At 35.6% G+C, this 25,497-nt stretch overlaps 1 protein-coding gene across 5 annotated transcripts in view; it reads left to right on the top strand.

The window, feature by feature from the left end:
• CNOT6L (CCR4-NOT transcription complex subunit 6 like) overlaps positions 1 to 25,497 on the top strand; it is a 113,570-nt gene that overhangs the window by 49,054 nt on the left and 39,019 nt on the right. For all 5 annotated transcript variants that reach the window (XM_021100613.2, XM_021100606.2, XM_021100607.2 and 2 more), the window contains exon 5: positions 17,822 to 17,911. In XM_021100613.2, the coding sequence (XP_020956272.1) occupies positions 17,822 to 17,911 (90 nt within the window). The remainder of the gene's footprint in view (positions 1 to 17,821; positions 17,912 to 25,497) is intronic.

Genomic DNA, 25,497 nt, shown 5'->3' with positions numbered 1-25,497 from the left:
CTTGTGTGTACTGATGATTCACATTGGTTAAAATCTCTCCATAGACTTTCAAATCAGGCATCAACTCAGATTTACTAACTGTAATTTAGCTTTGTCCATGCCTGTGGATAAATTCCTTTTCACTAAACTTCAGTTTGTTCTATGGTAAATACTTACATGCAGCCCTTTCCTCTTCTGTGAGAATCTGTTTTTCTGGCAGTGCTACTTTACATTCAGGTGATCAGTACAGAAGAGCAAGGACCTTTTAGAAATGAAGGAAAACCAAAGCCCTCTCGGTCTTCTTTCAAAAGTTTGAGGTGGTAAAAACAGGATTGACTTTATGAAGGAATTCAAGGAATAAAATGTCTCTAGCTTTATAGTCTTAGGAAGGTAAATTTGAAATAATTTCTTAATCAGTTTTAATAACCACATAATGGTACTACTTTGTGTCCCAAAAGAAGTGAGGGAGTAGAATGGAATATTTAAAATAGGACTGATATATTTAAAAGAAACAAAGAGAGTAGATTGCCTCTAAGATTCCATTTTGTCTTGAAACTGGAAAAGGGAGTGCCTTTCTTCTATTTCCTGTCTTTTGAAACATCGATATTGAAATTTTGATAATGATTTTGATAATCCTGTCTCAGTAATTTGTAGAAATTCTGTTTTGAGACTTGAGGAGTATGTGTGGAGGGTAGGTGTTTCAGGAGTTAGGATGAGAAGGACAATTTAAAAACTGTAGACACTGCCAGTCCAGGAGGTTGGAAATGTTCTTTTAAGTCATTTAAAAGAGAAATCCAAGCTATATTAATTTGATGGAAGAAAAGGTGTAAGTAAAAGCAATTCTCATACAGTTATTTTAAGATAATTTAGAATTCATGTTCATGCCTAAGGTATAATAAAGCAATACTTTCTCTGACATACGGACCAAAGAGTTTTCCTTAGGCATTAAACACTGATGTTCCAAATAATAAAAACATTAGAACTTTAATAATTGTGAAAATTTCTAGCTTTCTCCTAAGAATTACCTATCTCCTTTAAAATAAAATGGACCACCAGAGTTCCCTGGTGGCTCAGTGGGTTAAGAATCTAGCATTGTCATTGCTGTGGCTTGGGTTCCTGCTGTGATGTGGTTTGATCCCTGGCCTGGGAACTTCCATATGCTGTGGGCATAAATAAATAAATAAATAAATAAATAAAATGGAACATGGAAGTTGAAGATTCTTTTACTATGTAAAATTTTTTATTCATGAACTATGTCATAATATAAAAAGAGTAACAACATTTTATTTATTTATTTATTTTTGTCTTTTTTTGCCTTTTCTAGGGCTGCACCCGTGGCATGTGGAGGTTCCCAGGCTAGGGGTCTGATAGGAGCTGTAGCCGCCAGCCTACACCACAGCCACAGCAACGCAGGATCTGGGCCGCGTCTGCGAACTACACCACAGCTCATAGCAACGCCAGATCCTTAACCCACTGAGCAAGGCCAGGGATTGAACCCGCAACCTCATGGTTCCTAGTCGGATTTGTTAACCACTGAGCCATGACAGGAACTCCTGAGAGTAACAGCATTTTAAAGGAAATGATAAAATGAATGACAGTACATCCATTGTCCAATGTTTTCAGTATTTTTTTTAGAAATGTACTTTAAAAATCTAATTGTCAATTTATGTAGGAGGCAAAGTACTTATTTCTGTGTTATATAATGAGCTTCTGGGAATCAATAAATAAAAGATAGTCTAGTAGAGAGCATATTAATAGTTCATATCAGGATTTACAAATGGCTCTAAGAATAGAAAGTTGATCACCTTATATATAACAATAATTCACATTGAAAATATGCTTAATTTTTATCAGATTGGAAGAATTCCAGTAATTTGATAAAATAACTGTTGGTGAGATTATTGGGAAGTAGGCACAATCAGACCTTGTTGGTATCCATCTCCTGTGTGCTTTTTCTTGATTACATCCCTTCTTCCAGAGATTACTACTGTCCTAAATTTTGTTAGTTTCTGCTTTCCTTTCAGTCATCTAACAGGCATGATGAGCACATACTGTGCCAATTACTGAGGTTTTCTATGTATCAGTTAAGGGTGCTTTAACCTTTATATAAATGGAATCCTACTGAGTATAATTTTCTGTGACTTGGTTTGATTTGACTTTTCTTTTTGTTTTTGTTTCAGTCATCTTCATGCATGCATGTAATTGTAGTTCATCTGTTTTACGGCTGTATTGTATTTTGTTATATGAATATGCTGTAATTAATCCTTCCACTGTAGATATTTAGATTGTTTCCATCTTGTTTTGACTACTGTAAACAGTGTAGCCATGAACATTCTTGTACATGTCTCCTAATAGACTTCCTAGGAATGAAATCAAATACACATTCTTAGCTTTATCAGGTAATGACATGATATTTTACAAAGTAGCTATACTGACATATACTTCCAAAAGTAATATAATTTCCATTTTTCTGTCTTTCCAGCAGATACTGTTGTCAGATTTTTAAAGTTTTGCCAGTTACTGAATTTGAAACAGTTTCTAATTGAACTCTGAATTTGCATTTTCTAATTGCTAACAAAATGGATCATTTTTTCATATATTTATTGGCCACATTTCTTCTCTGAAGTTGATATTGATACCCTTTGCTCATTTTCACTTGGGGTATTTTTTTCTTATTGATCGGTAGGAGTTTTAAACTTTTGTCTATTTTGTATTGTAAATGTCTTTTTCCACTCTGTGCCTTTTCTTTGTTGGTATCTTTCAGTGCACAGATTTTATATTTTTTATTGTAGTTGAATTTAAGTGTTTTATTTTATGATTAATGTCTCATTTTCTTATTAAAGAAATCCTGGGAGTTCCCGCTGTGGGGGTTAATGATCTGGCTTCCCTCTGTGGAGTTGCCGGTTGCATCCCCAGTCGGGTGCAGTGGGTTAAGGATCTTTTGTTGCTGCGGCTGTGGCATAGGTTGCGACTCAGGCTTGGATTCAGTCCCTGGCCCAGAAATTCCCATATACTGTGAGGGTGGCTGAAAAAGAAAAAAAGAAATCCTGGCCTACCTCAGGTCAGAAGTAATTTTCCTATATTATCTCCTAAAAGTTGAAAAGTTTGGCTTGTCACAGTTAGTTCTTTCATTCATTTGGAATGTTTTTTTTTTTTTTTTTTTTTTTTTTTTAATTATAGTATAAGGAGCCTCATTTTGGGAGGGATCTAATCTTTTTTTTTTTTCCTGTGACTAACCAGTTGTCTCAGCATCATTTAGTGAATAGTTTTCACTTTTCTTAAGACCCATCAGCAAAGTCATCTCCAATGTATCAACCCTATGTAGTAGGCCTGTCTTGGGATCTCTGTACCCAGTAGGCACTTTGTCAAACCTTGTACTAGTTACTATGTTGTCGTAGCTGTTATTAAGGCTTTATATTAAGATTTGATATCTTGTTGAGGAAAACTCTTTAAATTTTACTTTTGCAGTGCTTTGGCAGTTTGAATCTTCATACATAAGAAACAGCTTGTTAAGTTTCACAAAAAATGGTCTTGGGACTTTGGAATTGCATTGAATGTTTGTATCAGTTTAAGAATTGATATCTTAATTACATTGAGTCTTCCTGTCCATGGATTTGGGCATTCTCTCCATTTATTTAGATCTTATTTTACATCTTTGAATGCAGTTTTATAACTTTCTGAGCACTGGTCAGGCACATCTTTGTAGACTTGTTTTTTGATACCTTATAAGTTTTTTTTGTTGTTGTTGCTTTTATATATGAACCATGTCTTTTTTATTTTTAAGTTACCTTTTCTATTTGTTGTTGGGATATGCAAATTACTATTAAAAAGAAAAAGGTCTTATAGTAAGCCTTCTTGACTAAATTCTCATTTTTCCTAAAAATTTGTCTACAGGTTCTTTAGGGTTTATATGCAGATAATCATTTCATCTGCTGATAAAGATTTTGTTTCTTCCTTTCAAATTCTCATTTATTTAATTTCTTTTGCTTATTTTAATATACTGACTGGGATGTTTAATATAATATGGAATAGAGGCAGAGTTCCTGTCGTGGTGCAGCGGAAACGAATCTGACTAGGACTAGGTTGTGGGTTCGATTCCTGGCCTCGCTCAGTGACTTAAGGATCCAGCGTTGCTGTGTGCTGTGGTGTAGGTCGCAGATGAGGTTTGGCCCTGGTGTAGCTGTGGCTCTGGCATAGGCCAGCGGCTGCAGCTCTGATTAGACCCCTAGCCTGGGAACCTTCATATGCCGTGGGTGCAGCCCTAAAAAGGACAAAAAGACAAAATAATAATAATAATAATAATAAATAATGATATGGAATAGAGGCATTAATACTAGAATTCCTGATTTTAAAAGGAATTGATTTTAATTTTCTATTAGGAATATTTGGTCTGTATTTTTGGTTAAAATTTTTTTTTAGGTTCTAGAAGTTTCCTTCTGTTTCTGTTTTGCTAATACTTATTCAAGTGCTGAATTTTATTAAATGCTTTCCTTTTGAGCTGTTTACATTATTTTCTCATTTCATAGGTTGAAGTGTTAATTATGTGTAAGCATTTTTCCCCTCCAATTTAAACTACGCTTATATTCCTGAGATGAACTCAACTTGGCACTTTTATACAGTGCTGGATTTATTTTTATAATATTTGTCAAGAACTGTAAAGGCTCTGAGATTTTACCCTACTTACAAGCTAATAAGTTAGCCAGTTATGGTTTCATGGGTTGTCGTAGAAGACATGACGCTCTTGGGTCAGAGACAAAGAACATTATCACTCAAATTTTCAAATATAAGTATTGTAAACTAATTTTTAGACTATATGTTTGACCATTTGAGGGGCATCCCATATTTTCATATTTTGGTACAAAATATTCTCATTGCTTTGGCTTAAGTGTTTTTCTTTTTATGGCCACACCTATGGCTTATGGAAGTTTCCAGCTGTAGCTGGGACTGAGCTGCAGCTTGCAACCTATGCCACAGCTGCAGAAATGCCATATCCTTTAAACCACTACTTGGCTGGAGATTGAACCCTTGCCTCCACAGCGGCCTGATCTGCTGTAGTTGAATTCTTAACCCACTGTACTGCAGCAGGAACTCCTGGGCTAAGTATTTTTAATAGGTTATCATCATCTTCTTTGACTCATGATTTATTTAAAATTTCCCTGCATTTGTGATTTAAATTTAGCTTGTTTTATTGTTAGCTTTGAACTTAATTGCATTATGGGCAATTATGGTAGCCTGTAATAACTGGTTCTTTTACATCTGTTGATTCTTGCTTTATGGCTTAGTATATGATCAATTTTTGTAAATGTTTTACTGTATCTGAAGAGTATTGTTTCTCTAATTGTTGAGTATAGGTCTATATATTTCTCCATTAGATCAAATTTGTTGTGTTCCTTAGATTCTCTGTATCTTTGGAAATTTTCAACTGTTTGCTCTTTTTTTTTGCTTTGTTTTGTTTTGTCTTTTTGCCATTTCTTGGGCTGCTCCTGTGGCATATCGAGGTTCCCAGGCCAGGGGTCCAATTGGAGCTGTAGCCACCGGCCTACTCCAGAGCCAAAGCAACGCAGGATCCAAGTTGTGTCTGCAACCTATACTACAGTTCATGGCAATGCCAGATCCTTAACCCACTGAGCAAGGCCAGGGACCAAACCTGCAACCTCATGGTTCCTAGTTGGATTCATTAACCACTGAGCCACGATGGAAACTCCATGTTTGCTCTTTTAATAGTTAAGGCATATATGCGAAAATTTCCATTTAAATGGTGAATTTGTTCATTCCCTCATGTAGTTCAATCAGCTTCAGCTGTATATTCTTTGAGATTATTTTATTAGGTTTACCAACTATGCATATATGTTGCTATACCTTCTGGTAAATTGGACCAGGTCATAAACCTCTTCTTAGAGTTTTTATCTTAAACAGTCTGTGTTGTCTCATATTGTAACGACGCAAGTTTTCTTTGGTTAATGTTTGTCTAGTATATCTTTTCTCATTTGTTTACTTTCAACATTTCTGTGTACTTATGCTTAGGTGTATCTCTTACAAATAGTATATAACTGGACTTTGTTTTTAATCCAGTCTTTTTTTTTTTTTTTTTTTTTTTTTTTTGTCTTTTTCTATTTCTTTGGGCCGCTCCTGCAGCATATGGAGGTTCCCAGGCTAGGGGTCAAATCGGAGCTGTAGCCACTGGCCTATGCCAGAGTCACAGCAACGTGAGATCCAAGCCGCGTCTGCAACCTACACCACAACTCACGGCAATGCCGGATCCTTAACCCATTGAGCAAGGACAGGGACTGAACCCACAACCTCATGGTTCCTAGTCGGATTCGTTAACCACTGCGCCACGATGGGAACTCCCAGTCTTTTTTTTTTTCATGTGTTGGTTCAGACCAGCTACCTTACCTTTTTTGTAGTTATCGATATTTTTGTGTTGTTGCTACCTTACCTTTTTTGTAGTTATTGATATTTTTGTGTTGTTGCCATCCTACTTTTTTATTTCATTTTGTTGTGTGATTTTTCTTTCTTTTTGCCTTTCTAAAAATAGGGTTTTTTCCCCTTGTTTGTTTCTCAGTCTGTATACTTTCTATTGGTTTTGGATTTGTATATTCTCATTGTGGACTCTTAGTGAATGCTCTTGAAATTGTATATTGAATATATTTTTGAAACAAATTTTTAGCAACTTGTTTACTGAACTCCATGTATGTAGTGAAATTGACCTGTTTGTTGACAAACGTTGACATTTAGTGAATGTTAACAGATGTGTGCAGTTGTATAACCAGTACCACAGTTGAGACATAGAACTGTTCTGTCACCTTTCAAAATTAATTTGGGTTCATTGAAGTCAGTACTTTGTTCTACTCAGCCCTTGGCAACTACTTTTCCAGAATGTCTTTTATGGAAACAGTGTGTGTAGCCTTTTTTTTTGGGGGGGGGTTGTCTTTTTAAGGCCCCTCTTGAGGCATGTGGAAGTTCCCAGGCTGGGGTCGAATCAGAGCTGTAGCTGCTGGCCTACACCAGAGCCACAGCAACGTGGGATCCAAGCTGCATCTCTGACCTACACCACAGCTCCCGGTAATGCCAGATTCTTAACCCATTGAGTGAGGCCAGGGATGGAACCCACGTTCTCATGGATCCTAGTCGGATTTGTCACTGATGAGCCACAATGGAAACTCCATGTGTAGCCTTATGAGTCTGGATCCTTTCATTTAGCATAATGTATTTGAGGTTCATCCATTCATCCATCTTGTCTGTTTCAGTACTGCATTTCTCTTGCTGAGTAGTATTGCATTGTGTGGATATACAAGTTTTCATCTCCTCAAAGGTTGAAGGACATTTGGGTTGTTTCAGTTATGGGAAATGAGGAATAAAGGCACTGTAAACTTTTGTATAGATTTCTGTGTAATTTTTTATTTTCCTTGGATGAATACCTAGGAGTAGGGCTGCCAGATGGTATGGTAACTATATGTTAAACTTAATCAGAAACTGCCAGACTGTTTATCTGGCTGATAATCTAACATAGTGGATTTATCATTTTATATTCCTATGAAAAATATGAGAGTTTTAGTTGGCTGTGCGTCCTCATTAATGCTTCTTGGTATTATCAACATTTTTTTATTTTTTTCGTTCTAATAGGATGTACTAATATTGCGGTTTTAATTTTCATTTCTCTCATGAATAATTATACTTTTCGTGTGTTTATTTGCCATCTGTCTATCTTTGGTGAAGTGTTTATAACATCTTTTGCCTAGTTTTATTATTGAGTTGCTTTTTTTCAATTACTAAGATTTGAGAGTTAAGTATATGATCTGGATTCAAGTCATTTTTAAAATGAGTGTTTTTGCAAATATTTTCTCCCAAACTGTGGCTTGTATGTTTATTTTCTTAATAAGGCTTTTTCAAGAGGGATTTTACATTTTGATGATGTCCCATTTATCACTTGTTTTCATCTGTGGATTATGTCTCTGCTGTCACATCTAAGAAGTATTTGCCTCACTCAAGTACATGAAGATTTTCTTCTAGAAATTTTATAATTAGGTTTTATGTATAGGTCTGTGGTGTGTTTTGAATTCACTTTTGGATATACGGTGCAAAGTTTGTTCTTTTGTGTATGCACATTCAGCAACTCCAGCATTGTTTGTTGAAAAGATATAGTTCCTACACAGATTTTTTGCAACTTTGGCTAAATTCATTAGACCCAGATATATGTGGGTCTTCTGCTGGGTACATTATTCTTTCCACTGATCAAAGTGTTCAATTGCTGTAGCTTTATGATAAGCCTCGAGAGTATATAGTATGAGTTCTCCAACTTTATGGGTATTTTTCAAAATTGCTTTGCACCCTCTAGATGCTTTACATTTCCATATAAGTTTTAGAGTCAGCTTATGATTTTTGCAAAATATCCTACTGAAATTTTTATTGGAATTGTATTGAATAAGTAGATTAGTTTGGGGAAAGAATCAGTATATTAATCTTGAGACTTAATATTGAGCTTTCCAATCTATGAATAGAGTATACCTTTCTATTTTTCTTTGATGTTTTGTAGTTTTCAGCATGTAGATCTTGTAAATATTTTGCTAGACGTGCATACTTTTGCCAGATTTTCTGCTTATTTGATATTTGATGCTCTTGTAAATAACACTCAAAAATTCCCAATTATTTATTGACATTGTATAGAATTAAAATGCAGTTCATTAAAAAATATATTGACCTTTTCCCTTCAACATTTGTAAACTTACTACTTTTACAAACTCTTAATTTGTGAATAGAGACCCTTTCATTTCTTCCTGTCCTTTTTTGTTTGTTTGTTTGTTTGCCTCCTCACACTGGTGAGGACAATATTAAATAGGGATTTTAATACTGCATATCCTTGCCCCCTTCTCAGTTTTAGGGAGGAAGCACTCAGTCTTTAACCATTAATTATATCAGGTGCAAGTTTTTTGTTAGATGCCTTTTCAGGTGAAATAAATTTTTCTTCTCTTCACATTTGCTGAGGAGTTTTGTTATTTATGCAAGTTGAATTTGGTCAGATCCTTTCTCTACAACTGTTGAGATGATCATATGACTTTATTTATATGTGAATTACATTGATGTTTTATTCATAGATAATCAGCCTTCTATCAATAGAACTCACCTTCTATTCCCATTATAAATGCCACTTGGCCATAATGTATTCTATTTTTAATGTATTTTTGTATTTGATGTGCTAGTATTTTGTTGATGATTTATACATTTATGATTGTAAGACATATTCTGTAGTATTTTTCTCATAATGTTTTTGACTAGCTTGATATCAGGATAGTACTGACTTCATAAAATAAGTTGGAAAGTATTACTAACACTTCTGTTTTTTTCAGAGTTTACATTTGTATTGCTTTCTTAAATTATTGGTAGAATTTTCCAGAAAACTATAAGGACTTGGAATTTTTTTAGTTGAAAAGTTTTCAACTACTAATTCATTTCCTTTCATTGATATAAGACATTGAGATTATCCCTGTGCTTTTAGTATAGCCACTTCAGTTCTCTTTTAGTTACTGTTTGCATGGCATATCTTTTTCTATTCTTTTACTTTCAACGTATTTGTGTCTTTGAATTTATAGTGTGTTTCTTGTGGCTAGCATATAATGAATCATGCTTTATTATTTATTCTGCTAATCTCTACTTTTTAATCAGTGTCTAATCCACTTACATTTAATGTATTTGGTGATAAAGGAGATTCATGTCAGCCATTTTGCTATTTGTATTCTATATGTGTTATATCCTTTTTGTTCCTCTGTTCCTCAAGTAATGTGTTATGTGTCAAATGGATATTTTCAAGTGTACCAGTTTAATTCCTTTGTTTCTTTTGCTGTATTATTTTCTTAGTGGTTACTCTGAGTATTACAATTAACATCTTAGTTTATAGAAATCTAATTTGGATTAATAGCAGATTAATTTTAATATACAAGAATTTTGCACCTATAGCTTCATTCACTTCTCTTTTATGCTGTTGTAACCACAGATACCATCTTTTTTTACATTATCTGCCCTTCAGTGTAGATTTATTGGTGAATGCAATTATCTCTTATATCAGCTAGGAGAAAAAAAGTTAAAAACAAAAATTACATTTATATTGTCTTTTATTTATTTTTTGCTTTTTAGTGCTGCACTCACAGCATATGGAATTTCTCAGGCTAGGAATTGAATTGGAGCTATAGCTGCTGGCCTACACCACAGCCACAGAAACACCAGATCCAAGCTGCATCTGTGACCTACACTACAGCTCACAGCAACGCTGGATCCTTAACCCACTGAGCAAGGCCAGGGATTGAACCCCCAACCTCATGGTTCCTAGTCGGATTCGTTAGCCACTAGGATCCGATGAAGCCATGGCAGGAACTCCATCTTCAATGGTTTCTAATGAGAAATCAGCTGTTAATCTTTTTGCGGATTTGTATACGATGAGTCACTTCTTTCTTGGTACTTTCAAGATTCTTTCTTTGATTTTGCACAGTTTTATTATAATTTCTCTAGGTATGGATTTCGCTTGTATTTTATCCTACTTGGAGTTTGTTGAGCTTCCTGCATAGGTATATTAATGTTTTTCTTTAATTTGGGGTGCTTTTAACCATTATTTATTTAAATTATTGTCCTGTTCTTTTCTCTTTTCCTCTTCTAGGATTTCCATTATGCATATTTTGACATACTTGTTCTTTCATAGATATCTGAGCTCTGTAATTTTTCTTCATTCTTTTTTCTTTCTTTTCTTCAGATACTATAGCCTCAACTGACCTATCTTCAAGGTTATGGGTCCTTTTTTCTACCTGTCCAATATTGCTCTTAAGCTCTTCTAGTGTTTTTTTTTTTTTTTTTTTTTTATCTTAAAATTTCTATTTAGTTCCTTTTTATAATTTCTCTTTTTTGATATTCTGCATCTGTTGATACATTGTTCTCCTACTTTATTGTTAAGTCTTTAGAAGTGATTTTCTTCAGCTCTTTAAACATATTAAAAGAGTGGATTTATTTGTTTATTGGTCTTTTTTGTCTTTTTAGGGCTGCACCTGCAACATATGGAGATCCCAGGCTAGGGGTCAAATCGGAGCTATAGCTGCCGGCCTACACCACAAGCACAGCAACTTGGGATCCAAGCCAAGTCTGGGAATTACACCACAGCTCACAGAAATGCCAGATCCTTAACCCACTGAGTGAGGTCAAGGATCAAACCCATGCTCTCATGGATACTAGTCGGATTTATTAACCACCGAGCCACTAGGGGAACTCCTAAAATAGTGGATTTTTAAAGTCTTTTTAAAAATTACTCAATGAATTTTATTACATTTATAGTTGTACAGTGATCATCACAACCAAATTTTATAGCATTTCCATCCCAACCCCCCAGCACATCCCCCTACTCCCCAACCTGTCGCATTTGGAAACCATAAGTTTTTCATAGTCTGTGAGTTGGTATCTGAACTGCAAAGAAGTTCATTGTGTCTTTTTTTTAGATTCCACATGTAAATGATAGCATATGATGTTGGTGTCTCACTGTCTGACTGACTTTACTTAGCATGATAATTTCTTGGTCCTTCCATAGTTGCTGCAAATGATGTTATTTCTTTCCTTTTAATGGCTGAGTAATATTCCGTTCCACATATACTCATTGTGTATATGTCCCACATCTTCCTTATCCACTCCTCTGTCGATGGACATTTAGGTTGTTTCCAGGTCTTGGCTATTGTATATGGTGAACACTGGAGTACATGTATTTTTTTGAGTCTTGGTTTTCTCTGGATAGATGCCCAGGAGTGGGATTACTGGGTCAAATGGTAATTCTGTTTTTAGTTTTCTGAGGCATCTCCATACTGTTTTCCACAGTGGTTGCACCAATTTACATTCTCACCAACAATGTAATAGGATTCCCTTTTCTCCACACCCTCTCCAGCATTTATTGTTTGTAGACTTTTTTTTTTTTTTTTTTTTTTTTGTCTTTTGTCTTTTGTCTTTTCGTTGTTGTTGTTGTTGCTATTTCTTGGGCCGTGCCCGCAGCATATGGAGGTTCCCAGGCTAGGGGTTGAATCGGAGCTGTAGCCCCCGGCCTACGCCAGAGCACAGCAACGCGGGATCCGAGCCGCATCTGCAACCTATACCACAGCTCACGGCAACCCGGATCGTTAACCCACTGAGCAAGGGCAGGGACCGAACCCGCAACCTCATGGTTCCTAGTCGGATTTGTTAACCACTGCGCCACGACGGGAACTCCGTTTGTAGACTTTTTGATGATGGCCATTCTGGCTGATGTAAGGTGGTATCTCATAGTGGTTTTGATTTGCATTTCTCTAATAATGAGTGATGTTGAATATCTTTTTGTGTGTTTTTTGGCTATTTGTATGTCTTCTTTGGAGAATTGTCTGCCCATTTTTTGATGGGGTTGTTTGTTTTTTTGGCATGGAGCTGCAGGATGTGTTTGTAAATTTTGGAGATTAATCCCTTGTCATTTGGTTCATTTGCAAATATTTTCTCCCATTCTGTGGGTTAACGTTTTTTTTAAGTCCTTGGATACAGTGTTTATTCTTGGGGCAGTTTATACTGATTGCTTTTTTGCTCCTGTGTATGAGACACACTGTCTTGTTTTTGTGTATTTTATAGTTTTTTTGTTGTTGTTGTTAATAATTGGACATTTAAAATAAAATGTAACTTTTACAAAAAAAAAACCAAAAAACAAAAAACAAACGTCGTGGCGCAGTGGTTAACAAATCTGACTGGGAACCATGAGGTTGCGGGTTCGGTCCCTGCCCTTGCTCAGTGGGTTAACAATCCGGCGTTGCCGTGACCTGTGGTGTGGGTCGCAGACACGGCTCGGATCCCGCGTTGCTGTGGCTCTGGCCTGGGCCGGTGGCTACAGCTTCAATTGGACCCCTAGCCTGGGAACCTCCATATGCCACGGGAGCGGCCCAAGAAATAGCAAAAAGACAAAATAAATAAATTAATTAAAAAAAATAAAATAATATGTAACTTTTGAAGTTAGACTCTCTCCCCTTCCCAGCTGCTTGTTATATTTGTTGTTTGTTGCTTTAGTAACTTTTCAGAATTAATTCTGTGAATTTTGTGTACTTTATCATGTGTGGACATTGAAGTCTTTATTCAGTTCATGGTCACCCAATGATTGGACAGAGATTTCCTTAAATGCCCATAACCAATAAGCCTCCCACTCTTGGCCAAGTGCCTACATGTGTATTTTGGGACACACCTTCAAATCTCAGCCAGGAAGTTTATAACTCTGCCTTGTCCTTCACTTCCTACTTGTGTCTGATCTTAAGGTCAGACAGAGTTGAGAACCTAGGCTCTCTCTAGGTATTTCCTAAGCATGTGCACTGGCCTCCATGTATGTATAACCTTCTAGAGTCCCAAGAATATGTCAGAGCTTTTCAAAACCCCTATTGATACTTCATTCCCAAGCTTTTCCTTTTAAGTTTTTTGGTTAGTCTATTGTTTGCCTCAGCTGTTTACATGACCTGAGATACCCATAGATTTAAAACATTTGCCATTAATAGTTTCCTCAAACATTACCCCCAACCCCACTTCTCTTAAGGAAGAAGTCTTTTAACATTAGGCAAGAGTCAAGGAATCACCACATAGGTCCGATAACTACTAGTATTTGGGAATAAGTCTTTGGAATTGTTCCAGATCAGTTTTGGTGCTCCAGTGGCTGTCAAGCTGCCCTGGAAGTAAGGGACCAGGAAAAAAAAAATTCGATAAATTGCTGTGCTTTTATCTTGACTAAATGTTCCCTGTATTGCTATAGTCATTAGTTAATTTCTAGAATTTTGAATTAATGGAGTCTACAATTTTTACTAGCTTTTTTTGTTTGTTTTTGTTTTTTCATTACTGCTTTTATGGAGAGGCAAAATTTTAGAGGTCTTTTACTCTGCCATTTTTGCTGAATTTTCCATTTCTTTTTGAATAAGCTGTGGGAGTTTCTGTCTTTCAAAGAACTTATTCATTTCTTCTAAGTTGTTGAATTTATGGACATAAATTTTTCCTAGTGTTCTCTATCCTTTTAATGTCTCAAGGGCTGTTCTCTGTTTCATTCTTGATGTTTATAATTTGTATCTTTTGTTCCTGGTTAAAGAGGGATTTATTAATTTTATTGCCTCTTTCAGAGTACCATCTTTTGGGTTCAATATTAATCTGTTTTTTGTTTTAAATTTTATAGATTTTTGCTCTTTATTAGTTCCTTTTTGTTTCTTTGGGGGGCTATATTTGCTCTTTTTTTTAGATTATTAATATGGGAGTTAAAACATTGATTTTAGATTTTTCTTTTCTTTTTGCTTTTTAGGGCTACGCTTGTGGCATATGGAAGTTCTCAGGCTAGGGGTTGAATTGGATCTACACCTGCCAGCCTACGCCACAGCCACAGCAACATGGGATCCAAGCCATACCTGTGACCTACACCACACCTCACAGCAACACTGGATCCTTAACCCACAGAGCAGGCACAGGGATAGAACCAGCATCCTCATGGATACTAGTTTGGTTTGTTACCGCTGAGCTGTAACGGGGGCTCCTAGATTTTTCTTTTCTAATAAAAGCATCTAATGGTATGTATTTTCCTCAAAATGTTGATTTAGCTGTATCCTACAAATTTTGATCGTGTGTTTTCATTTTAATTTAACTAAAACATTAAAAAATTCCCTGTGACTTCCTCTTTGGCCCATGTATTATTAGAAGTATGATGTTTAATTTCAGAATAGTTGGGGATTTTCCAGATACCTGTCTGTTGTTGGTTTCTTGTTTTATTTTGTTGTGGTCATATGGTGTGCTTTATAAGATTTCATTCATTTTAAATATATTATAGTTTGTTTTCTGGCCAAGACTATGGTCTATTGGTAAATATTCATGTGTACTGGGAAAGAATGTATATTTTCTTGTTCATGAGTAGAAGATTACGTAGATATCAGTTGGTTAACCATATTGTTCGGGTCTTCTTTATCTGTATTGATTTTCTGTCTACTTTGTGTAGAAGAGTATTAAAGTCTCCAATACCATCTTGCAACTCTGTGGAGATATTATTCCACTGTATTTTGGCTTCCATTGTTGTTAATGAATTTTGTTGTCATTCTCATGTTTTTTCTTTTGAAGTAGTTGGTCCTTTTTCCCTATCCGATTTTAAAGTTTTCTATTTGCATGGGCATTTTCTAGTTCTCAGTACAGTATAAAATGAAAGTTTTCATAAACTTCTTTGTATATGTTGTGCTTTTCATATCAGTTTGAAGTTTAAAAATAGCTTTTGAAATTTGCAACTTTTTTCTTTTCAAATATTGCCTCTTCTCATTTCTCCTCTCTCTGGTGAGAATGTAGGTTGTGTTTACTGTTTACTCTAGTTGTGTGTCAGAATCTAAAAATATTCTCTTGTGTCCTTGTTTTTTTTTTTGTTTTTTTTTTTTTTTTAGGGCCACACCTGCTGCAAATGGAGGTTCCCAGGCTAGGGGTCAAATCAGAGCTGTAGCTGCTGGCCTGCACCACAGCCATAGCAATGCCAGATCCGAGCTGCACCCATGACCTACACCACAGCTTACGGCAACACCAGATCCTTAATGCACTGAGTGGGGACAGGGGTCGAACCTGCATCCTCATGTTTCCTAGTTGGATTCATTTTCGCTGAGCCACGACAGGAACTCCTCGTGTCCTTGTTTTTATGTCCTCTGTTGTCCTTGGATCTTCCCAGAGACTGAGTGGGGTCTGAAGCTTGCAGTTCTCAGACCTCTGTTAATGTGGTGATGAAGTGTGGAAGGAGAGGAAGAGTGCGCTCGTGCGGTGTGCTCTCAGTCTTTTGATGAGGCTGAATTGGGTGTACTCCTCCCCATGCACATCAGGCTTGAGGGGGCTAGGGTGGGCTGTTTCTCCTATCCCAGGTTGTTTAGGCTTTGGTAAACTGCACTTGGTTATATTCTGGTAAAATAGATTCCTTTGTGGGAAGGATTTGTTAGAGAACAGTTTCTTTCCTTCCCCTGCCAGAGCACAAGAGGATTTTTTTTCAGTCTTTATAGTGAGAACCTGGTAGGATTCCTGGGGATGAAATTCAGGAAAGTGTGGAGACCCCTAAGATTGGGTTCTCTCTAGTTTTTAACTCTCAAGCTAATCTTCTCTTAGTGTCCAGCAATTTATCAATTACAAGTGCTCCAACCAATACAAGCTCCAGCCCTGGGCTTCTGCTCCCACTAGACTGTGTCTCTCTGATCTGGCTGCTTGTGTTTAGGACAGCACTTTGCCCTATCACCTCAGTTGTGGGGCTGGGAGTGACAACTTCCCATCTCTTTACATTTTGGTCTGGAAACCAAAGTAGCATTCTTTCTTTCTAGAGCTCCAGTTTAATGCATATTAAGATTTTTTTCTGCTAATTTCCGTATTTTTACTGCCTCATGTTTTTGGACTCTCAGTGATGCATTTTTGGTAATTTCTTTGAATATATTTTTCCTTGTTGACTTGTTTTATTTTCAGCTGTGAGTAATCTGTTGCCCAACTCATGATATTTTTTCCTCTAGTATTTTATTGAGTTACAGTTACTTACAGTAAAATATCCAAATACTGAAGTGTGCAGCCTGACTAATGTTGACAGCAGTATGCACATGTGTCACCACCGCCTAACTCAAGATATAGAACTTTTCCCTCACTGCAGGAAGTTTCCTTTCCCCACTTATAGATCAGTTGGAAACTTCCAAATGGATTTTCACCACAGTTGTATTATTTTATACCTGCACTAGCGGTTTCTAAGGATTCCAAGTACTTCCCATTCATTCTAACTGCTTCATTGGTGTTTTTAAATTTTAGCTATTTTGATTGGTGTGTGTTGCATTGAAGATTTTGCCTGTTTTTGTTTTTTGTATTTTAAGGGCCACACCTGAGGCATATGGAAGTTCCCAGCCTAGGCATTGAATCAGAGCTGCAGCTGCCGGCCTGTGCCACAGCCACAGCAACACCGGATCCAACCTGTGTCCATGACCTACACCACAGCTCATGGCAACACTGGATCCATAACCCACTGAGCTAGGTCAGGGATCAAACCTGAGTCCTCATGGATACTAGTTGGGTTTGTTACAGCTGAATCAGAGCAGGAACTCCTGCTTGTTTGTTTTAATGGTTAAAACCTTCATTTCTGAAAGTTCCACAGTTTTTTTGTTTTGTTTTGTTTTCAAATCTGTTTGCTAGAGTATTTTTGCATGTTTGTTGTAACAAGTATTGCCTTTATTTCTTAAGGGAATATATTGACTGTTAATAATAGTTTATTTTTAGTGTTTGATAAATCTGTACTCTTAGTATTTAGATACCCCTGCTCATGGTCGTAAAAAATTCTTATTTTCTTCTGATATTTCACTAACTCATCTTGGTAATGATAGATTTTCTTTTCTCCATTTGTAATATAAATATTCTAATTAGGAAGATCCTTCTTTTTCATGATATCACACATTCTTTCCCATACAAGGCTGTTTTTCTTTCACTTAGAATATTGTCTTCAAAAATAAATATAGAACCTTTAGGGTTACTTCAGTGGGCCAAGTTGTGATATTAGCTTAGAATTAACCAAGGTTTATACATATATGTGCATGTATGTATGTATGTAGATGTGTGACTTTGACAAACTCAAATGGTAAGTGTACAGTATAAGCAGTGAAAACTGGAAAGAAACAATTCTTCTCAAGTTTTTCTTTATGACTACCTTAACAAAGAGTATTTTTTAATTCATGTGATTTCTTTAAATTTAACAGATTAAATACAGTAAAATTCACTTTAGAAAATTAGTATTTTGTTTTATGTGCACATTTGTTTCATCTCCCTGTGGTAAGTCTTACAGATTTTATTTTTGTCTTTTTCTTAGGCAATCCTTTATCACAGGATATTCTCAATTTATACCAGGACCCAGATGGAACCCGAAAGCTACTGAACTTCATGCTTGACAATCTTGCAGGTAACTATTACTGACAAAGCAATAAATTCTACAGATACTGCTCTTAGCTAGTACATCACATTTTGCTTAAGCGCATCTGACCATTTTTTATAACTGCTTATAGGATTGAAGTTCCTTTAATTAGTATATCCCATGGTAGTTACGGGAAATTCATTTCATATACTCTGGGCTTTATATTTGCTAAGCAATTAGGAGCTTAGTTACCTTATCATGTTGAATCTTTTTAAGAACCTCGGAGGTAGGAATTTTTACTGGCACAGTAGACATTTTGAGATTCAGAGAATAAGTTATTTACCTAAGTACACAGCTGATTGATGCTGGAGTTGTGAACCCAAGGTGGTCTTGCTCTTAACCATAGGGGTACATAGTCATCAGTTGTCTGAATTTGATGCAGATTTCTTGGAACTCACATATTGTACACAGATTTCATGAATGAAATGATTCTTTTGATTCACTACACGTTTGTGGAGATCTTGCAAGCAGGATTTTTATTAAGAACACCAAAAAGATTTGGGAGTTCCCTTTGCATCTCACCGGTTAACGAACCCGACTAGGATCTATGAGGACTCGAGTTCAATCCCTGGCCTCGCTCAGTGGGTTAAGGATCCGGCACTGCTGTGACTTGTGGTGTAGGTCACAGGTGCAGCTCGGATCTAGCGTTGCTGTAGCTGTGGTGTAGGCTGGCAGCTGCAACTCTGATTCGACCCCTAGCCTGGAAACCTCCATATGCTATGGGTGCAGCCCTTAAAAAACAAAAAAACAAAACAAAAAAAACCCACCACATTTATCTGATTAAAATGTATTCCAGCTGGAATTTTTAAAAAATGTATTAAGTATTTGATTTAAAACATTTTTTAATTCATATATTTTTCTTGGAATGATGCCTTTAAAAAATATAGTATCCTGAAAGAGAGCTAGAAAAATCTAGATTCCAGCACAGTCCATCATCACAATATTTTGGTTCTACTCTACTCCTCTCTATCATAGAAGACGCCCACCTACATACAAAATTTTTTAAAGTAGTAAATTTATGATGAGGTAAAACCAAATTAATATTATTTGAATTTTTTTGGCTTTAAAGACTAAAAGTTGATTGATGGGAGAGAGATAAAAATCCTATTAGAGAAACCCTTTTAGTAAGAAATTAAGAATATGTGGCCATTTAATTAAGTTGTATACAAAGCAGGTGTGTTATTTCCTTTTTGTTTTAAGAGTAAGTTATCTCTTAAAAAAAAAAAAGAGTAAGTTATCTCTCTTGTCTATGTGGATGATAGCCAGTGATCCAGCCACATGGCAAGGGGGGGATGTGTATGTGTAATTTTTTATTTTTTTTTTTTTTGTCTTTTTGCTATTTCTTGGGCCACTCCCACGGCATGTGGAGGTTCCCAGGCTAGGGGTCGAATTAGAGCTGTAGCTGCCAGCCTATGCCAGGGCCACAGCAACGCGGGACCCAAGCCGTGTCTGCAACCTACACCACAACTCACGGCAATGCCAGATCATTAACCCCCTGAGCAAAGTCAGGGACCGAACCCACAACCTCATGGTTCCTAGTCGGATTCGTTAACCACTGCGCCATGATGGGAACTCCTGTGTGTGTAATTTTAAAGGAGTTCTTCATGTGTCTTAGATATAAGCTGTTGGTACAAATGTTGCAAATGCTTTTTCCCCTGCTCTTGTTGCTTTTTCACTCTTAGTTTGTCTCTTGATAAACAGGAAAAAACTTAAAAAGTATATTCCACTTTATTGATCTTTCCTAGAATGATACTACTTTTGTGTTCTCTTTAAGAATTTTTCCCTACATCAAGTTCATGAATATATTCTATGTTATTATCATAAAACTCTGTTTTTTACTTACAATATTTAGAGCTATAATCTCCCTAGAACTGATGTTTGTGTAACACAGGAATCAATTTTATAACTTTTCCATGTGTATATTAAATTGACCCTGAGCCATTTATTAAAATGATTGTTCTTTCATCACTGTTTTTTGCACCGTCTTTGTCATGAATTGTCAAGTGTTTGTGTGGATCTGTTGCTAGATTCTCTATTTTCTGTTCTCTTCCACTAGTCTTTATGGCAACATAATACTGTTTTTAATTATGATAGCTTTAGAAAATGTTTTGGGATTCAGTAAAGTTTTCCTCAGTTTGGTTATAAAGTCTTGACTAATTTTGGTCTCATGCTTCTTTTTGCCTTCTATTTTTATTAAAATTGCTGGAATCAGCTTTTCAAATGTCTTCCCTCTCCCAAGACTAGGGATTTTGATTGAGGATACAGCTGATCCTTGAACACAGTTTGAACTGCACGAGTCCATTATATGTGGGTTTTTTAAAAAAATGAGTATGTCCTACAGTACTCTAGGAACTATGTTTAGTTAAATCTGTGGATGTAGAACTGCAGTGGAAGGCTGACTACAAAGTTCTATGCAAATTTTCAACTGTATGAGGGTCAGGGCCCCTAACCTACATATTATTCAAGAACCAATTGTATATTGAATTGATAAATTGCTTTGGAAAGCAGTAACATGTTTAACAACACTGGGTTATCTAATCTAACAAGGTAGGATATTCTTTCATTTACTGTGCCTTCTCTGATTTCTCTCAGTATTGGGTTATGTTTCTCCATAGTGGTCTTGTGCATTTTTTATTACATTTATTCTAGGTACTGATTTTTTTCATGCTTTTATATTCTTTGTGAAAATAAATATTAACTTAATGGTTATTGCTGATTTGTGGAGTACAGTTGAGTTTTGTATACTTATTGGTATTCAGCTACTACCTTAATGAACACTTGCTAAATACATATTCAGCCACTTTGCTCAATTCTTTTTGAATCCTATTAGCATTTTAATGTCAATTTATGCAATCATATCACTTGTAAATAATGACACTTTTCTTATTCTTTTTGTAATTCTTATATCTTTTATTTCTTTTTCTTGCTTTATTGCTCTCACTGAGACCAACAGTAAAATGCTAACTATAAGTGGTCCCAGTGGGTATCTTTGTCTAATTTCATTATTTATTAGCTTTTAATAATTTATGATTGGGTGATGTTCACTGTAGTTTTTTATAGAGATAACTTTAATAAAATTAAGGAGTTTTCTTCTATTCCTAGCTTGCTAGGAGAGTCTCATTTTTTAATATAAATAATCGTTGAGTTTTATCAAATGCTTATTCTCTATTGAGATACATGTATAATTTTTATCGTTCATTCTTTTAATTTGGTAATTACACTGATTGTTTTTCATATTATACCACCTTTGTATTCCTAAAATAAACCCAAGTAGGTTGTAATGTATTATTACCCTTTCTACATATCCCTGTATTCAGTTTGCTAATGTTTTTACTTAGGATTTTTTGCATGTGTGTTTGAGATTGGCCAGTGATTTCTCTCTTCAGTATTGTTGTCGTTTTGATATAAAGGTTCTACTGGCCTCATACAAGTTATCGAGAGTTAATTTCCTTACTTTCTATTATTTGGAAGAGTTTATTTAAGGTTTGTGTTCTTTCTTTCTTAAATGTTTGGTAGAATACATGAGCCTGAGATTTCTCTGTAGGAAGTTTGTTACTGATTTAATTTCTTTAGTAACTGTAATACTCTTCTGATTTTCTGTTTTTCTGTCAGTTTCTGAAAGTTTTGTTTTTTGGTAATTTGCACATTTCGTCAATATCTTCAAATTCATTGACATCCAGTTGTTCTGAATAATCTTTTTATGACATTTTAATGTCCATTTAATGTATAATGATGTCTTTTTTATTCCAGATGTTAGTCGTTTGTGTTGCCTGTATTTCATGAGGATTTATCAATATTTTCTTTGAAGAACTAATTTTTAGCTTTGTTGGTTGTCTCTATTATATGGGTTTTTTTTCAGTATCAGTGATTTCTTATCTTATTTCTTCCTTCTGCTTTTTTTGGGTTTCATTTGATTCTTTTTTCCTCCCAACTTCTTAAGATTAACACCAAAATCATTCACGCTTAGACTTTCTTTTTTTCCTCTGATGTATTCATTAATAAATCTTCCTTTGCACATGGCTTTTAACTGAATCCAGCAGGTTTTAATTTAATTTTCTTTATCACTTAGTTCAGCGTATTTTCTAATAGCTCTCATTTCCTCTTTAATGAGTCATTTGAAAGTTTATTTCTTTTTAGGAGACTTTTTCTAGTTTTTCTTTGTCATTGATTCCTACCTTAATTCTATTGTGGTTAGAAAATGTACTGTGGTTGATTTAAATTTTTAAAATATGTTATTACTCAGCACTTGCTTACTTTTTGTAAATGTTAAATATGTACCTTAAAAGAATGTGCACTCTGTAGTTGTTTGGTGCAGCGTTCTACGTATATTAAAGTTTGTTTATTGTTTGAATATGTTATATATACTTAATGATTACTTTGTTTTTGTTCATTAGAGACAGAGCTATGTTAAAATCTCCCACTTTGATTGTAGATTTATTTATTTCTTGTAGCTCTTGCAACTTTTTTTTTTCTTTGTCTTTTTGCTATTTCTTGGGCTGCTCCCGGGGCATATGGAGGTTCCCAGGCTAGGGGTCAAATCAGAGCTGTAGCCACCGGCCTACACCAGAGCCACAGCAATGCGGGATCCGAGCCGCATCTGCGACCTATACCACAGCTCACGGCAACACTGGATCCTTAACCCACTGAGCAAGGCCAGGGATCAAACCCGCAACCTCATGGTTCCTAGTCAGATTCATTAACCACTGCGCCATGACAGGAACTCCTCTTGCAACTTTTAATTCACACATTGGGGACATTTTTATGTTTCATCTTTCTGGCTATTTCAAACTTTTATCATTATGCTGTTCTTGTTACTTTGATACTAATATATCTACATGAAAAAAATATAGCTGCATGTATTCTATTTTGTTTAGAATTTGCACCATATATCTTTCCTTTTTTTTAATGTTAAACTTTTCTGTATCCCCTTATCTTAGTATTTCCTTTTGTCTGCTTGCTTTGGGTTTATTTTGTTCTTTTTCTTATTTGAAGTAAAATTTTAGATTGTTGATTTGAAATTGTTCTTCTTTTTATCTGTAAGGATATATAGCACTACGCACTTTATAATTTCCCTCTCAGAACTACTTTAGTTGCATTTTATGCATTTTGATATGTTGTATTTTCATTTTCATTCTGTTTAATGTATTTTTAAAAATTTCTTTTGAGTCTTCCTCTTTGACTCATGGATTATTTAGAAATGTGTTGTTTAATTTCCTTTTGTCTGTTATTAACTTTTTGTTTGATTCCAGTTTGGGACCAGTTGGGAAACAGTCTGTATTATTTCAGTTCCTTTAAATTTGCTGAGGTCTGTTTTATTGTCTATCTTGGTGAACGTCCTATGAGTGCTTGAAAACAATATATGTTCTGCATTTGTTGGATGGAGTAATCTATACATGTAACTTAGATCATGTTGGTAGTTGGTGCTTTTTAATTCTTCTATTTATTTTTGTAATTTTCTATCTAGTGGTCTTATTAAGTGCAGACATTATGGTGTTGAAATCACCAACTGTAATTGTGGATTTGTCTATTTCTCCTTCCAGCTCTGTCAGTTTTGGCTTCATGTGTTTTGCAAGTTGTGTTGTTTGGTGTATACATATTTAGGGTTGCTACATCTTCTTTGTGAATTGATCTTTTTATCATTGTGTAATCACTTTCTTTGTTCCCAGTATCTTTGCTCTTAATGGGTCCTTTATCTGATATTAATATAAACCACTCTGGCTTTTTTTTTTTTGTTTCATGTTTACATCTTCTTAGTATCAGCTTTACTGTGTGTTGTGGTATTTGAAGTGAGTTTCTTGTATCAGCAGACAGTTATGTATATGTTTTCATATACTCTGTCAAGACTCCACTCTTTTAATTTGTGTGTTTATTAGACTATTGATATTTAAAGTTAATTTTTTTGTTTGTTTTGTCCGTGGCACACAAAAGTTTCCTGGCCAGAGATTGAACCTGCACCATAACAACCCAGGCCACTGTATTAACAATGCCAAATCCTTAACCTTGTTGCATTCTGAATGGTTACTTTAGAAATCAAAATATACATACTTAGCACAGTCTATTGATACTGGCGTCTCATCACTTTAAATGAAGTACTGATGCCCTACTTCCATTTGTGTCCCTTCACCCTCCCTACTTGTGTGTGTGTGTGTGTGTGTGTGTGTGTGTGTGTGTGTGTGTATGTGTGTGTGTGTTGGGCTGCACCAGGAGCATATGGAAGTTCTCAGGCTAGGTGTCGAATCAGAACTGCAGCTACTGGCCTAAGCCACAGCAGCACAAGATCCAAGCTGCATCTGCTACCTACACCACAGCTCACGGCAATGCTGTATCCTTAACCCACTGAGTGGGGCTGGGGATTGAACCCACATCCTCATGTATACTAGCTGGGTTTATTACCTCTGAGCCACAATGGGAACTCCAACCCTCCCTACTTTTAAAATATAATTGTCTATAATATTTCCTCTACCTTCAGTGAGTACCACACAGATGTTACAATTTTTGCTTCAGACCACAGATGTGTTAAGAAGCTCATGCAGAGAAGATTAATTTGTTATACATACCTTTAATTTTACTCATTCCTCATTCCTTCTATTTGATATTCCATTTCTTCTATTGTTATTATTTTCTTTCTGTCTAGAGAGTTTCCTTTAGCCTTTCTTTAAGGGCAGGTCTGCTAGCCACAAAGTCTTTTAGTTTTCCTTTGATAACAACTTTATTTTTCCTTGATTTATGAAGGAAAGTGTTGCTGGAAACAGAATTTGAGGTGACAGTTCTTTTAGCACTTGAAAAATAATTCTCCCATTTCCTCTGGCCACCATGGTTTTAGAAAAGAAACCTTTTGTTCCTCTTTAGGAAATGCGTCTTTTCTCAGATGTTTTTGAGATTCTTTGTCTTTAGTTTTCAGCAGTTTCATTATGATGTGTTTTGGTACGGTTTCTGCTTGAAGTTTGCACATCTTGAACTTCTATACTAAATTTGGGAATTTTCAGTCATTATTTCTTAGAATACTTTTTAAGTCTATATTCTGTTTCCTCTCTTTCTGGACTCTGATAATAAGATGATCTGAGATCTTTTGTTATAGTTCCGCAGGTCCCTTAAGCTCTGTTCTTTTTGTTTGTTTTCTCTTTATTGTTCATTTGGGTAAATTCTCTTGATTTGCCCTCAAATTTCACTCATTTTATCTTTTGTTATCCTTACTATTGTGCTCTTCCACTTCTTTGCTGGCATTTTCTATTTTTTCATCTGTTTTAAGAGAATTTGTAATTTTTGAAGCAGCTCTATCATGGCTGCTCTAAAATTTCTGTCAGATAATTTCAACATCTGTATCATCTCTGTGTTGATTTCTGTTGGAAGTCTTTTTTCACTTGAGTTGCGATTTTTCCTGGTCTTTGGTATGACCAGTGATGTTCACTTGGGCCCTAGATATTTAGAATATTATGTTAGAAGACTCAGGAAAAGTCTCAGTAGCAGGCAACTGCCCAGTTTAGTTTTAGCATGTGGGTTCTGTGGGCCCTTCCAGGCTCAGCTTGCACTCACACTGTGGGAGACCAGGCCACTATGAGGTGTGGAGTGGATTA

This window comes from Sus scrofa, chromosome 8 (assembly GCF_054392235.1).
Source record: "Sus scrofa isolate SSC_HxYL_T2T_F1_AM1 chromosome 8, Sscrofa_HxYL_maternal_Yorkshire_Landrace_v2.0, whole genome shotgun sequence".
NCBI classification, from domain to species: Eukaryota; Metazoa; Chordata; class Mammalia; order Artiodactyla; family Suidae; genus Sus; species Sus scrofa.
The sequence above is the reverse complement of the archived record's forward strand: the minus strand, read 5'-3'. Positions and strand labels throughout refer to the sequence as shown.